The sequence below is a fragment of the Populus trichocarpa genome, chromosome 12, assembly GCF_000002775.5.
Source record: "Populus trichocarpa isolate Nisqually-1 chromosome 12, P.trichocarpa_v4.1, whole genome shotgun sequence".
In the NCBI taxonomy this organism is placed as follows: domain Eukaryota; kingdom Viridiplantae; phylum Streptophyta; class Magnoliopsida; order Malpighiales; family Salicaceae; genus Populus; species Populus trichocarpa.
This window is the reverse complement of record NC_037296.2, coordinates 7,730,662-7,746,532: the sequence shown is the minus strand read 5'-3', so window position 1 is coordinate 7,746,532 and position 15,871 is coordinate 7,730,662. Positions and strand designations below refer to the sequence as shown.

Sequence of the window (15,871 nt, the reverse complement as noted above, 5' to 3'; positions counted from 1 at the left end):
TGCCCATGTTGTTATACTTGGATGTGCTGACCTATCTTCAGCACTGTCTCTTTTCTTTCATCATGTTTAGACCAAGCATTTTACAAACCCAGGACACCCATGTTTCTGCTATTTTTAATGTTGGTTTTTTTATGAGTTTATGAGTTTTGATCTTTGCTAACCAAGTATAAACATTGGCTCCTTGTGAAAAGCCCTTAGTTTCTTTTGCTTCTACTTAAAAAATTAGTCGACATTTTCTCCCCATCTTACTCAGCTACTGTTTTACTATTGATCTTCGGTTATGTCATGCTTGATTGCTTCTTCACATGTTTCAATTCTTCTTCGCTGCTCACAGATAATGTTTTTTTTAGGCTGATTTATGTGATTCTGCTCATCGTGCTGTTTCAAGAAGCCTATGCCCTATTGTTTAAGATGAGTTGTTTCTTTTCAGTTCTACCTTTTTCTTTGGCGTTGCAAAGAATATCTAAGCTTGCTTAAAATTTGTCATGTTTATTAGCCGCCACTGCCGTTACAATCTTTGCTTTAATCTTTTCTGCAAGATGTACCAAATTTATAGATTTGCTCTTGCTTCTGTTTTGACCTAAAACTTTTGTGCTAATGCTAAGACCCCATATTTGTGCAGGCTTGTATACTTCTTTCTTTGCCTTCCTAAGCTTAGTTTGTTTTAGATTGTCTTAATTTCACTTTTTAAATGCTTAAAACCATTTTATTACGGACATACAATGGAAGTCAGCAATGGAGCGCGGGCACCCGTCTAGTAGCAAAACCTAACCCAAGAATGCAAATCCTATTTATAATATGGGTTTTGAGTTTTATTTTGTTAATGGGGTCTTTTGGTTATGATTTCTATGGCTAAAGAAGCTTTCTTTTATTAATTAATCGAACTTTTTTTTTTAATGAAAAAATATTTCTTTTATTCAATCTGTGCTTGTTGTTGCCTAATTTGGTTATAAATTAGGGGTAAATTTGCTGAATATTTGTGTAGCCATCTATTTCACGCACATAGTTGTTGCAGACGTGTTATCGACCTCACTTTGTTTACTAGACTATTGATTTTTAAGGCTAGTATTTCTGTTTTCTAAAAAGATCAAGACTTTCCATGGAGGAAGGAGAGGAAAATAGTACCCAGTACCCATAGAGGGACTTCTGAATAGCACCTAATGTATAATTTTGTGCTTTATAAAATGGTCTAGAGAGTATCTGTTGCAATTTTTTGATGTTAGTTTCAGTTTGTTTTTCTGGGATCATGATGAATTGTGGGTAAGTTTCATGTTTTATACCATGTAGGAGTTGCCGGTTCCAGTAATACTTGTTGGTCAATATGCATTTTTCATATCCTTAATGATTTGTTTCCGTGTGTGCTATATCTTTCCTAGTTGGAACATAAGGTAAATATGCCAAGATGATTTCTGAATGATACTGTCTTAATTTCTCTATGTTCCTATTCTGTCTAATATTTTTATTAATGCATAATTTTATATATTGATTCTTGAACTGCAAGATACATGGCATATAAAAAAACTACCGGTGGCAATAGACTTGACGTGGGATGGCAATATGGTATAGATGTTGAAAAGAATTCAAGAAAAGTCCAATGCAAGTCTTTTCAGAAATTTATCAGTGGAGGCATTTACCGTTTTAAGCATCATTTGGCTTGCACTTGAAAGGTGTTTGGATATTTTTAGTATTTTTATTTGGATGTTGATAAGAATTCAATGAATTTTTATTTGAATTATGTATTTTAAGGTGTTTGGATATTTGTATTGTTTATTTCACTTTTATTTTAATTGTGTTATATTATTATTTACTACTTGACTGGATCTTGCAATTTAGTTAAAAAAATTTACTTGCGATTTTACGATCCGAGCTTACGATTCGAGTTTATATTGTATGTTTCGTGTCGTGTTAAAAAAGCATTTTTGACAACCTTAATTGTAAATATTTACAAGTATTTCAAATACCTTGCACACCGCGTGGCCACATGAAGTCCCACTAATCAGTGCAAAGAAATAAGATCATTCTCAAAGGTGACCACATGCCCGCTAATCCGTGTTTAGTGTAACCGACCACATATTCACAACCACCATTTTCCAGTGACACTTGCCTTATTTATCATAAAATAAAACTCAAAAAGGAGGAATGAACATCCTGGCATATTTAAATTCAGGGGATCCTACGGTTGGGTGGCAATGCAACCCCCACCACCAACCACTGCTTAAGATTCAAGTATCTTCAAGCATGCAACAAAGTAAGCTATTAAACCTAAGTGCAAAGAGATTCTAGAACTTGTAGTTCAATCATGTTTTAAAAAGATTTTAATTTTTTTTCTTTTAGCTTCAAATTTATTTTTATTTTTTTAAATTATTTTGATTTATTAATATTAAAAATAAATTTTAAAAAATAAAAAAATATATTATTTTCAAATATTTTCAAATAAAAAAAAAAACTTTAAAAAATAACTTTTACTCCCCTTAAATAAATCCTTACCACTTGAAAGTGCGTTGTGATTTTTTTTATGAAATTCATATAAAAAATAAAAAAAATTATATAAAAAATATTTAGAATAATAATAGAGATTTTTTTTATTTTTTAAACATTTATTTTTTATTTTAACACATTAAAATAATTTAAAAATCTTAAAAATAATTTAATTTAAAAAAAAATATTAACAGCACCAACCCAAAAAAAAAAACCAACTACTCCACTCCAAACACAACCGCACTCCCTAAAACACCCCTTGATGGGTTAGCTGGGTCATCCTTATCAGATGTGGAATTTGAAGAGATTAGAGAAAGCTGCATTTGGTCTCCAAACTCGTTAAGTTCAATCACATGCAAAACGTAGACAACGACATCAAATCAGCTCGAATATTCGTATATTATTCCAACTGGAAAGCGGTCTTTTGAAGGCTTATAATTCACTCAAGGAGAATCCAGGGCATTCCAGTCATCACACAGCACATAATTCGCACTTAGGGTCCGGGAACATTTGCTGCATAATTAGTCTTAATAGAAGAGGAGAGGCAATGATCTTTCATAGCATGGTACGAACAAAAATCCTATAAAGTTATATTTGCTAGGAACTTACAAGATCGCACACGATCCAAAAGAAACAAATAAATGCCAAAGGAAAATGGGATTATCCTTCCACGAGATGACAGTTCTGGTGAAACACAACTATATTTGCATCCGTGTACAACCCAAACCCAGTCTTGTCAATTTGGCATCGCCCTGTAATGGCAGGCGAGCTTTCTATACATGAATTGGAGTATTTGCGTATATTTTATAACACTAACCTAGGTTTGCTCCGCAGATCATCTCTTGCTTTCTTGAAGTTCACAACCCTATAGTTCAATTGCCTCTTGAAGACAAACTTCTCTATCGCTGGACCTCTAGTAGAGAACAAGCGGTTGATCTGTGGTAGAACGGCTAGCACTGTGGGGCAGATAAATGGCACAAGTTCTTCAAATAACGATCATGTACTCAACGGATCATCTGATGACTGCAAACATTCTTCTGGGTTTGAATAGAAGTAATCCTCTTCTTTAGGCCTGTCTGGGATCACCAACCTTTTCATTGGTCCCCCCATCCGATCAGAATGGGATTCTTTTACAGCATATGAAAATTCATCCCAGTTCAGCGATCCATTAGTGTATCGATCTATCAGATCAACCAAAAGCCTTCTATCCAATAAAATTGTCTTCTTAAAGCCGAGGAATCTGAGTAGGCATTACACAGTAATACAGTGTTAAGATAGAAGAGCTTTCACTTTGCACACGCACACAAAAATGCTAAATCCACTAAGCAAAAAAGAAACTACATGGAAGCCATAAGAAGAGAATCATCAAAAACCTACCTCGGTTGACATAAAAATCTTCCCAAAAACAACAATAACAAGTTCATAAATTTAAATAAAACTCGGGATTACAAGTTCAGTAATAATTTCACAGCCAGAAGAATTAACTCTGTCTGGATGAAGAGGCATACATGCATTTTTGTCCTCTGATAGAGAGAAAAATTTGAAAGTTAATATTTGTTGAAGGCTTTTGAATTCCAAAATCATTTTTCTGAGGCCAAAGAAACCAATGCATTATACATGAATGACCTTTGTTATAATACATGAACCGAAAAGAAGAAACTGTCAGACAAAAAAATACCTGCGGTGGCCTTCAACAACTTTAGCCATGTTTCCATCATAGGTAGGGACAAAAATATCACTTTCCAACGCAACAAGATAATCCAATGCTGCCATTTGAGATGAGTGATTCTGGAAGTACCTAAGGTCTGATGGTTCCAACAGTGTTTCCTTTCTGACCTGTTTCAAAAACCAAAGGAACCTGTAAACAGATGTTGACAAACAACTATCTCAGGTGTAAACAGTTGATTTCAGCTTTCATCTACCAACCAGTTTTGGATAAGCTGACGCAAGACTTGACATTCTCCTTTCACCCCCGTATATTTCACCAGCTGCAATATAAACCTGGATATTCGGATCAATGTCCAGTGCCCTCAAAGTGAGAGCTGTTTCCTCAGGAGTCAAAGGACACAACCCATCTTTCCTCTTCAAGTCCGAATTTATTATTTTTTCTTTCCACCAAGGATAAGCATATCTGTTCATATGAGAAAATGAGAATATGTGGACCAAGGATCAAATAAATATTTCAGGCTACTTGAAGCCAAAGAGCTGATAAAGAATTATGCATAGATTACCTCATTCTTGTCAATTCTTCCACCTCTTCATTGTTGCAACCTTGACTACAGCCAGAAAATGCCAGCATGTCCATTTCATATCGAAGGTGAAGCACCAAGAAGGGACCATTTTGCCTCAGAAGCCTTATAACTCTCTTGCCCAACTCCTCTATTTGAGTGGTGAATCTCAGAGAACTATAATTCACACGGCAGCGCAACTTCTGCAGCTCTAAAGGCTGGCGATTATTGGCAAGCCGAGCATCAGTTCTATTTAGATGTACAACTTTGTACTTTTTTATCAAAGGAAGAATCTGCATACAACACATCAGAAAGATACCGCTGAGCAAAATAAATAGACAGCACTTAAATTAACAACAATACTAGGTAACTAGGAAACCTTTGCATGTGCCTACAATTGAGCTAGCTGATGGAAATGGCAATATGCACTTCCAAGAGACATGGCAACCTTTGCAAAAATGCCAGAACCAAAAACAACAACAATGAGCTAACCTGGTTATGATAGTAAGAAATATCAGACCAACTAACTGGTGGCATGGTATAGGTCATCCCCAGTTCCACTCTCTGCTTCAACCTAGGAGGCAGTTCCTTCAATATTCGAACCTCATCTCTCAATGATGTGATAAAATGCTCCTCATCAAATATGTCTTGGAACTCGCTGATGGATCAAAGATATTCATTAAAAGGTAAGATGTATATTTCCAATCCCAGAATAGAGGTGTACTTAATGATATAGATTCCTATATAGCTGAAAACATTTGGAAACTTCAAATACAAACTATGAGTTACATACCTGGGATCAGCCCAAAAAGAGGTTTTATCCAGCTCTGGTACTATAAGCGTAACATTCAAATATCTCGCGATAGCAACCATATCACATATCTGCAAGGCACAGAAACAAAGCTATGAAAATAATAACAGGCAAATGCAGAAACAAGATCGTCACTGTAATATCAGAACCACAAATATGCAAATTCTCAGCAAAGTTGCAGCCACCCACCGCTGCTCTCATTTGATTGAGACCTCCATTGCACGAGACCATCAAGTATCCATTGTTCTTATAAACCCCTAATGCCAACAGATGGAACATATCAGTCTACAAATGACACTGGTGTTAAGCAGAGTATGATCACATGCTAAAAACAAATATATAGATGGAAAAAATAAATCCCACACATAATTTTATTCCAAACCGCTGAGACTAGAAGGAAGGCATCAGATGCAAACAAGTTTTTCATAGTTTTATTATTTCACAAATATGGATAACTTGCACAAACATTTCTTTATCAAATGCAAGCAAGCAAGCCAACTTTTGACAAAACGAAACAGAAAGAAGAAAAAAAAATGCATCTTTCCACTAAATCATGAGAAGAATCTCTAACTTCCTTGTTCTCTTACCTAGTTCAAAACAAACAGTAGAATTCAGAAAATCATATTCTCAAAAGACAAATAAATAAATCACTTATAACTAAAAAGGACTGACTCTTTGGTGGCAAAACGCGAGCGGGGACAGTAGGAACATTCTCTTGCAAGGCGGCAGAGACAGATTGGGGAGGCCAACAAGAAGGCCAACCTTTCAAAACCCTAGGACCCCACATCTCACCGATCGTCGTCAATTGAACCACACAAGTCCACAACAAAACAGACGTCGTTGCCCTTATCATCCACAGCTTCATTTTTGAAGACGGCCTTGATATACTACTCCTAATCTTTTCCACTCCTTTAACTACCCCCATAGTCTCCTTATCTTTCTCTCCTCCTCCTCCCCCACACTTTCTCTCTATTCTGCACATTTATCCCCCATTCAAAATGACCTGCCGTTCCTCTTCTGTTTTTTTTTTATTATTGTTATTTTCCAACAATGCAGGATCGGTAACTGTAATCAAAACCTTGGAGATCCAAAACTGAAAAAAAATACATATAAATCTCAATTTCCTTCAGATCAATCAAAAAAAATAAACAAATCTCTCCACGATCTCGACTATTTTTCTTCTTGGTCGGCGGCGATTAAAGAGAAAAAATGATGTAGTAAACAACAACAATAACAATATTAAAAAAAAAACAACTATAGTGGTAATTAAAGACAAAAGCAGCAAACAAAATGTGGAGTGGTGGAGAGTAGACAGAGAAAAGGAAGATCTATTGTGTTATGGACTCATGGTGTGAACCGGTAAACAGCGCCTGCCTCGTCACTTTCCACACGTTTTTTAGATAGATTCAGACTTCCTTTTCTTCCCTTATTTATCTAACTATGGTTATGGTTGACTGTGGTTAACCTGTTGACTCTGGTTAACTCTACACTTACATTTCAGCCACTAAAATGCTCGCCAGCTGAACGCCGATACGGATGGGTCCACTGGAATTAATTTTCCATGACGTGGCACCTGATCCCGCCGTCGAGAAGTAAAACGTGGCGGTCTTTGGGGGCGGCCATTTTGTGGGGCACAGTGGTTGCTGGTTTCGGGTACATTTAATATGATTATCGATACGCCGACAATATATCGCGATAAATTACGAGTTCGATACAAACTAAGCTTCGTTTTTTTTTTGCTCTTTTTTTTTTTCCTGAAGAAAAATAAATAAAATCTTTTGAATTTGATCCGGCAAAGGATTAAAATTTTGCTTCCTTTTTTATTTAATTTTGTGACAACATCGTTTTTTAAAAAAAATATGACAAGTCATACTGAACCCCACTAAACATTCTATTGAGATTGATAAAGTCTAACTAACCATCCAAATCTTAATCTTAGAATAGAAATTCAAACCACTAATTGAAACAAATAGGTATCGTATTTTAAAATTTATTTAGGTTGACGTTGAAAAGTATAAACACAAACATAAATAGTATTGAATTCTATGAATTAATTTGTATCTATTACTTACATCAATTGAAGGGCAAATTTTGTTTTAAGGATAAGGTTACAATTTTTGCAACAATTATCTCTTTATGCTATATTATTTAATTTACACTTTAACAATAAAGTATGATTTAGTTTTTTTAAAATTTATTTTTTTTATATTGCTTTATGTATTTACCTAATTTATTTATTGTAGTTTGCAAATTTGTTGTTTGATTTATTTTTTAATTTTTTATATATAAAATGTAATCATAAAAATTAAAAGAAAAGTTCTATATAGCTTAAATAAACTTGTATTTATATAAAATTTAATTGAGCACTTTTTTACTCAATTTCATTTTACCATCTCCTTTTTAATGGTTAATTCAGAATTCAATTAATTTATTTAGATTAATAAATATATAGGCTTCAATTAAATAAAAATTCAGTTTTATTTGATTTTGAAACAAATAAAATAAATTTTATTTCATTTAAATTCTAAATTTTTCATATAAAAAAACAAGTGTTTTCTGTTGATAACTAATAAGTGCCATAAAAAGACTGACAATAAATCTGTTATTATAGTTTCCTATTGATGTAAAAGGAATCATTGATCACTCGATGCAATTAATACTTTATAACAAATATCACTACTTATGGAGCATGAGAAAGTTTTTACTTCATACCGAGTTAGAAATTACAATTTGTTTTATACAACTAGTGAATTTGGATGTATATGTTAATATATATATATATATATATATATATATATATATATATATATATATATATATTATAGTGAATTAGTTAATTCCATATAAAACTATTGTTTGTGTAAAATATATTTATTATTAATAAAAATATTTTTTTATCTTTACTATCCATTTATGTTTAATTAATGAGTATACAATAAATATAAAGTCTTTTGGGATAAAAATATTTTATAGATAACATTATAAAATAGTTATAATTAAAATTATGAAGATTTCTATTACATTAGAGTATTATTTATAAATGTTTATAATTAATGTTCTATTAAAATTGAATATTAATCAAAATTATTGAAGTCAATATATATTATGTTGAAGTCAATATATATATTGACTTCAATATATATTATTGAAGTCAATATATATATTTATTATTAATAAAAATATTTTTTTATCTTTACTATCCATTTATGTTTAATTAATGAGTATACAATAAATATAAAGTCTTTTGGGATAAAAATATTTTATAGATAACATTATAAAATAGTTATAATTAAAATTATGAAGATTTCTATTACATTAGAGTATTATTTATAAATGTTTATAATTAATGTTCTATTAAAATTGAATATTAATCAAAATTATTGAAGTCAATATATATTATGTTATTTCATGAAAGAAAGTGGTTATTATTATAAGTTGAGATATGAGGGATACTTAGAGTTTAAATATAGTTTATTGTCAAATGAAATGTATACTGAATTGATTTACATGAGGGTTCTCTATTGATAATTCGCATATGTCTATGAAAAGGCTCATATAACAATTATATAAGTATCCTTAGATTTTAAATCATTAAGTTATATTATATAGAGAATGATATGTTTTAATCTAGACAATTTGTTGCCTCGATTAAGGGGTACAAAGTAAGTAGTTATTGGATATAACATAAATTATATGAAGATATCTGAGTAATTAAAAATGATTCATCATCCTAGATGAGTTAGGGAAAATATTTTACATGTTCTCAAATAGTATTGAATGTAAAATTATTGTGCATGATGGAATAAAATTTAAAAAAAACTTTAAATTTTATTCAAATTATCAATAATTATGGTGTTGATAACATGTATGGTTTAATAGAGCAGACACACGTTGTCGCACGTGAGCGACGTCGCGGTGATCGTCCACCCTCGAATGTGTGATATGGGGGATATATATCTGGTCAATGTGAGGAGACAAGGAATTCGTTGTCTCTTAGTAGTGAAAAATGGTGTGGGAGTCGCCACCTAGTATTTTGGTCACTAGGAACCCTAACTGGTCTCAGAGATCGGGCACGGGGACTGGTTGCGTAAAGGGAAGGTATTAGCACCCCAAATACGCCCTACCTAAGGTAAGCTGCATTGTTTATTTGTCTGATAAAATTCAAGGTCTCGTTGTGTTTCCTAGTTGTTGGTCCGTCTACGGTTCAAGAAAAGTCCTCCTCAATAAGGAAGTCCTTATCTTATCGGGTAAAAACCTAACCGTTCTAATGTCTATGTATGTTGGTCCGTCTATGGTTCAAGAAAAGTCCTCCTCAATAAGGAGGTCCTTATCTTATCGGGTAAAACCTAACCGTTCTAATATCTATGTAAAAAAACCATATTTTTAATATCAGGAATACGTTTTATGTATAAATTCGTAATCCCAAATCTAAAAGAAGACAAAAAGATTTTTTTAGAATTTTTGAAATATTGGCCTAGTTCTCATGGCTTTAATAAACTGGTTATTAAAGCCGAAATGCATGTTAATACATATATTGTTTTTGAAATTTTCTTTGTTGTGTGAAAATATGATGTTATAATATTTATATATATATATATTGGAGAGACTAGGCCGTATTTTAAAACAAAACATTTTTTAAATATGTATTTTGTACGTTTTGACGCAAATCGGGTATTTTTAATACTGGGTTTGTATCCTTGCGGTATAAAAATACAACCAAATATTAATCTACTTTGATAAAGCAAATGCAGAAAAATCAACAATATTCTCAAAGATATTTTAGAAAATTTTTGAAAGCAAAAGACATTTTTTATTTTGAAAATCTTTGATGTTTTGATGAAAACCGGGTATGTTAATACCGGATTTGTATTTTTACAGTATAAAATACCAACCAATATTAATCAAAATACAGTAATAAAATTACAACAAAATCACATATATTTTTCTATAATTTTTGCATAATGTTTATAATTTTTTCATATATATACATATACATATATATATATATATATATAAATAATACAAAATATAATATATATATAATATAATATATAATATTAAATGGGCTGGGCTGGTCCGGCCCAACCGACTGGGCCGGACTCAGCCCAAAATTGCTGGGCCGATTTTGGCCCAAAATGGATTGGGCCGATCTCGGCCCAAAATAAAAATATTCTCTTCTGGGCCAGACCCGGCCCAGAAGACAGGGCTGGGCCAGGACCCGCCTGGCCCAAACTCAAAACGGGCGGGGGGAATTAATTTCCCCCCACCCCTGCATGCAGAACGCTATTCGTTCTGCATGCAGAGAAGGAAATAAAGGAATAACAGAACAGGGGAGGGAGAAGAGTTACCTGGCGCGGGGTGGCGGTGGCTTCCTGCGTTTCTGGCGGTGCTGTGGCGGAAGCTGGTGGCGGCGACTTGTTCACGGACAGCGACTCCCGGCGGCGCTGCGGCTGTTTCCGACGGTTTGGTTCATTCTCTCCGTTCCTCCCTTTCTCTTTGTTTTCTCGGTTTCTTTTGTTTTCGGGTTGGTCCTTCCTCTCTTCCCGTTACTCTTCGCTGTTTTTTTCGTTCTCCTCTCTTCCTTCTCTCTCCTTCGTTCTATCTCTTCCCCTCTCTCTCCTCTGTTTTTTCGTTTTTTCCTTGCTCCTCCCCTCTGTTCTCTTCTCTTTTTTTTTCTCTCCCCCTCCCATTGCTGCTGTGTTGGCTGTTATTTATAGGGCCAAGTGAGTGGGTTTGTACTGTGGAGCATGGGGAGCAACCGGCCGGTCGGCCATGGGGCGCGACTGCCAAGGCTCGGCCCCCCTCCCCCTCGGTTTTCTGGCAGGTGCGCGGTGGGTGGTCGGCCATTGTGTCCGGTCGGTGGGCTCCAGGCGAGAGTGGCCGGCAAAAATTCAAAAAAAAGCAACCTTTCTTCCTTCTTCCCCGCTGCGTGATCGGTGGAAGAAGATGAACAGTGTCGTTCAAAACGACACCGTTCTGCTCTTTCCCTTTTTTTTTTTTTTTTTTTTTTTGAATGTATGAAACGGCGTCGTTTTGGAGAAAACGCGCCGTTTCATTTAAATGTGGCGCCAAAGCGCGCCAAAATTCAAATCAGCCCTCAATCATCTTTTTTTGTCTTCAATTGCATCCCTGCCGAATTCGAACCCCGTCCCTATATTTGGCCGCGTTTTTCACTTTGGTCCTTGGCCTCTGAATTATGCAATTGAGCCCTTAATTGATCAAAAACTTCTAATTTCTTCAATTAGGCCCCTGAATCAATTAATTTCAGCCCCTCCATTTACGCGCCTCTTCCAATTTGGTCCCTGGTTTCGAATTTTCTTAATTAAGTCCCCAATTGGCCCTTAAACTTCAATATTTATGCAATTAGGCCCCTGATTTGACCTAATAAATTCCTAAAAAATATATTTTGGCCCCACAACTTAAATTTCTTCTAATTAAAGCCCAAATTGACTTAAAAATCAAATTTTCTTGCAATCAAATCTCCTATAAATTCATTTAAAAATCCAATTAAGTCCATAAACATCCAAATTTGGGCTTTTCTCCTCAAATTTCAAATTTTCCTTGTCAACAGGGCATTCCTCCTTCAAGAATATATTATCAAAAATTCCATCTTTGTATTCTTAACCTCATTGACCAATTTTCCAACCATTTTCTGAGCGCTTCTGCCTCCTGTTATTTTTCTAATCTCCTTTGGCTATATATTTTTATATATATTTTATGGGGACCCAAAAATGGGTTACAACAGATGCCCCCTCTTTATAATGCTTACGGAGCAGAGGTTTTGCGCAGTAAGTTTTATAAAGATAAACCAAAACTGAGCTCCCAAAACTGATCTAGTCGGAGCTCGATTGCTCTGAAACTTTGTCCTTACATCAATCCTCCTTAACCCAAAAACTATGATCAAAATTTATTATCTTGAGATCCCTTCTGGCGATCTTCTAAACCAAAACCTATAATTATTGCTTACTCAACTTGGAATCCCGTCTGGCAATTCCCCTTTTAACCAATATTGAAATACAAGATCCCTTCTAACGATCTCCTTTAACAAAAAATCTTAGAATCCCATCTGGCGATTCTTTTACCCATAACCAAATACAAAAACATGTGTGTGGTCTCATTATGACGGGTGACCTGCCCGAATGGGAAAAGGAAAGAGTGGTCTCATTATTATGGGTGACCTACCCAGGAAAAATAATGGTCTCATTGTATGGGTGACGAACCCAAAAAAAAAACATGATGTCTCATTGTATGGGTGACTAACCCAGGAAAAATGATGGTCTCATTGTATGGGTGACTAACCCAGGAAAAAGATGGTCTCATTGTATGGGTGACGAACCCCGGAAAAAGATGGTCTCATTGTATGGGTGACTAACCCAGGAAAAAGATGGTCTCATTGTATGGGTGACTAACCCAGGAAAAATAATGGTCTCATTGTATGGGTGACTAACCCAGGAAAAATGATGGTCTCATTGTATGGGTGACTAACCCAGGAAAAAGATGGTCTCATTGTATGGGTGACGAACCCCGGAAAAAGATGGTCTCATTGTATGGGTGACTAACCCAGGAAAAATAATGGTCTCATTGTATGGGTGACTAACCCAGGAAAAATAATGTGAAGTGCGGTCTCATTATAATGGGTGACCTACCCAGGGGAAGAATTCTTGGTAAAATCCATGCTTTTCTAAGAAATAGTTTCAATACGAGGTCCCTTCTAGCGACCTTCCTTGATGCATGTCGAAGTACGAGATCCTTTCTGGCGATCTCAAATAACTTGGAATCCCATCGGGCAATTCCTTTTACTAAAGCTAAAACATGAAGTTCCTTCTGGCGACCTTCATCGAAATACAAGACCCCTTCTGGCGATCTCCTTTATCCAAACAACTTGGAATCCCATCTGGCGATTCCTTTTAACCAACATGTAATACGAGGTCCCATCTAGCGACCTCCAAATAGCGAAACACGAGATCCCTTCTGGCGATCTCCTTTAATCAACTTGGAATCCCAATCTGGCGATTCCTTTTAACCAACATGAAATATGAGGTCCCATCTGGCGACCTTCATCAACTTGGAATCCCATCTGGCGATTCCTTTTATTCAAAGCTGAAATACGAGGTCCCTTCTGGCGACCTCCTTTGACCAATATCGAAATACGAGATCCCTTCTGGCGATCTCAAACAACTTGGAATCTCATCTGGCGATTCCTTTTATTCAATATGAAATATGAGGTCCCTTCTGGCGACCTCCTTTAACCAATATCGAAATACGAGATCCCTTCTGGCGATCTCAAACAACTTGGAATCTCATCTGGCGATTCCTTTTTCCGAAGCTGAAATAATGAGATCCCTTCTGGCGATCTTCTTTAATCAAAAACCAAAAAATCTATTTTGTAAATCGGTCAACCTGGAATCCCATCTGGTGATTCCCTTTAACCGATTGCTAGATGTCGTTCCTCCTGATGGCAGGGTTTGAAAATTATTATCTTCTCTTCTCGTTGTTCTAGAATCAACTCAATGATTCTTTCTTCATCTCCAATTTTGTTGGAATGCATTAAGGTCTCCTCCTGTAATGATCCAAAAAAACATATATGCAATGATTTATGATTAGATGCCATGCATGCATTTGTACCTGGTTTTGAAACATAGGCCCCATCATCTTCTTCTATTTCATGAAACTCTCTCTTGATATGAGCTTGCTTTTGAAGTCGTATGCTGGATTCATTTCTCGTGCTGCCTCTCATATCTTTGAGAAGAAGTCTTCGACTTTCTCCAAGTAGTCCTTTTCTCAAAATGTATGACTTGTATTTGCCTCTTTGTCATGCTTTTGTCAAATGCTTTAGCTTGGTTTTCAAATCTATGGGCTTCCAACCAATTTTAAACACGTAAAACTTTTCAAAAAAAACAACTCATTTTGCCCCCAGTGTAGGGGTGTGATCCTAGTCTGGGCTTTTATAGAGAATAAATTCATTCAGCCAATGATAAACTTTTTTAGTGTGTGAAGGGATAATGATGATTTTTTTTTTTTTTTTTTTTTTTTTGTTCTTTTTCAAAATGCACATTGTTATTACAGATGATTATAAAGTGACCACTTAATCACTCATCACGCTATCAGAGGTAGGGATGTACTTTAGGGTTAGCTTTTCTTAAATTTCATATTAAACCATTTTATGATTTAACCACTCAAACTTGTTCAAAAAGTGCATAATCTCATCATTTATTAAGAAAAAGGTAGGCTCAAAGACAAACATAAAATATGACTGAAAACATGAGCCCTGACTGCCCAATAGAGAAAATAAAAGTAATGACAAAAGCAAATGACAAAAACATGCTAAGGCAAATAAAGTTGTTTTACATTTTGAAAACTACGAGAAGTTCTTGGGTCAACCCGTTCTGGAAAGTCAACCGAGGCAATGCTTCATCTTCCTTCCCCATTTGCGTTTCCTTGTCTTCTCTTTCGATCTCGCCTTCTTCATTATTGACGATTCTTGACCAAGGTTTTCCAACCCTTTATCCCCTATTACTTTTGTCATGACTAGGCAATAGATTTGAATTGATATTGGGTGTGTCTTCAAACGACACCCATCCTATCTTGATGAGCTTCAACAACATGCTCTTGAAAGCGTAGCACGTTTCAAGACAATGTCCGGGAATACCAGCATGGTACTCGCAAGTCAACTCGGGCTTATACCAGATGGGGAATGGTGGTTGTAGTGGTAATGTAGGGATAGGAGCTATTTGTCCAATGCTCAGTAGTTTGGCATACATTTCCTTCAAAGGCATGGGTAATGGCGGTAGTTGTTCTGAGATGTACCTTGTATTTGGTCTTTGGTAGTTGTTTTGGTTGTTTGACTGGTTATTTACTTGATTAGAGGAAAATGGTTCGTTAAAGTTTATGTGGGCAACATGAGAGGTAGGTATTTGTGGGTTGAGTGAATCCACTATATTGCCCTCGGACCCACCTTCAAAGTCGTAAATGTGACCTCCCATTTTTCTTCCCATAAAACCCTTCGCCTCCAATGGCTCAAATATACGTCCAGCTTTAATCCCTTGCTCTATTCTTTCAGCTATGCGTACCGCATCGTAGAAATGCTGAGATGAGCTACCCATTAGGTGCTCATAATATGGTGCTTTAAAGGTATTGGCAAACAAGGTCACCATCTCCGTTTCTATCAAAGGAGGTTGCACATGAGTGGCCTCGTCCCTCCATCTTTGCGCATAAGCCTTTACTGACTCTTGGCTTCTCTTTTCCATTGACATAAGGCTTGTTCGATCTGGAGCAATTTCCAAATTAAACTTGTATTGCTTAAGGAAAGCCTCCACTAAATCCTTCCATTTCTTAATCCTGGTATTATCCAGCC

General features: G+C 35.4%; 1 protein-coding gene across 1 annotated transcript; it reads right to left on the bottom strand.

The window, feature by feature from the left end:
- Window positions 1–3,041: 3,041 nt before the first annotated feature.
- Window positions 3,042–6,921, bottom strand: LOC7484721 (rhamnogalacturonan I rhamnosyltransferase 1). The gene is made up of 8 exons (XM_002317915.4): window positions 6,190–6,921; window positions 5,707–5,774; window positions 5,500–5,588; window positions 5,199–5,364; window positions 4,710–4,999; window positions 4,405–4,609; window positions 4,157–4,314; window positions 3,042–3,718 (listed from the first exon to the last, which is right to left on the bottom strand). The coding sequence occupies exons 1-8, from the start codon at window positions 6,497–6,499 to the stop codon at window positions 3,475–3,477; spliced, it is 1,530 nt and encodes a 509-aa protein (XP_002317951.4). The 5' UTR covers window positions 6,500–6,921; the 3' UTR covers window positions 3,042–3,474.
- Window positions 6,922–15,871: the final 8,950 nt, after the last annotated feature.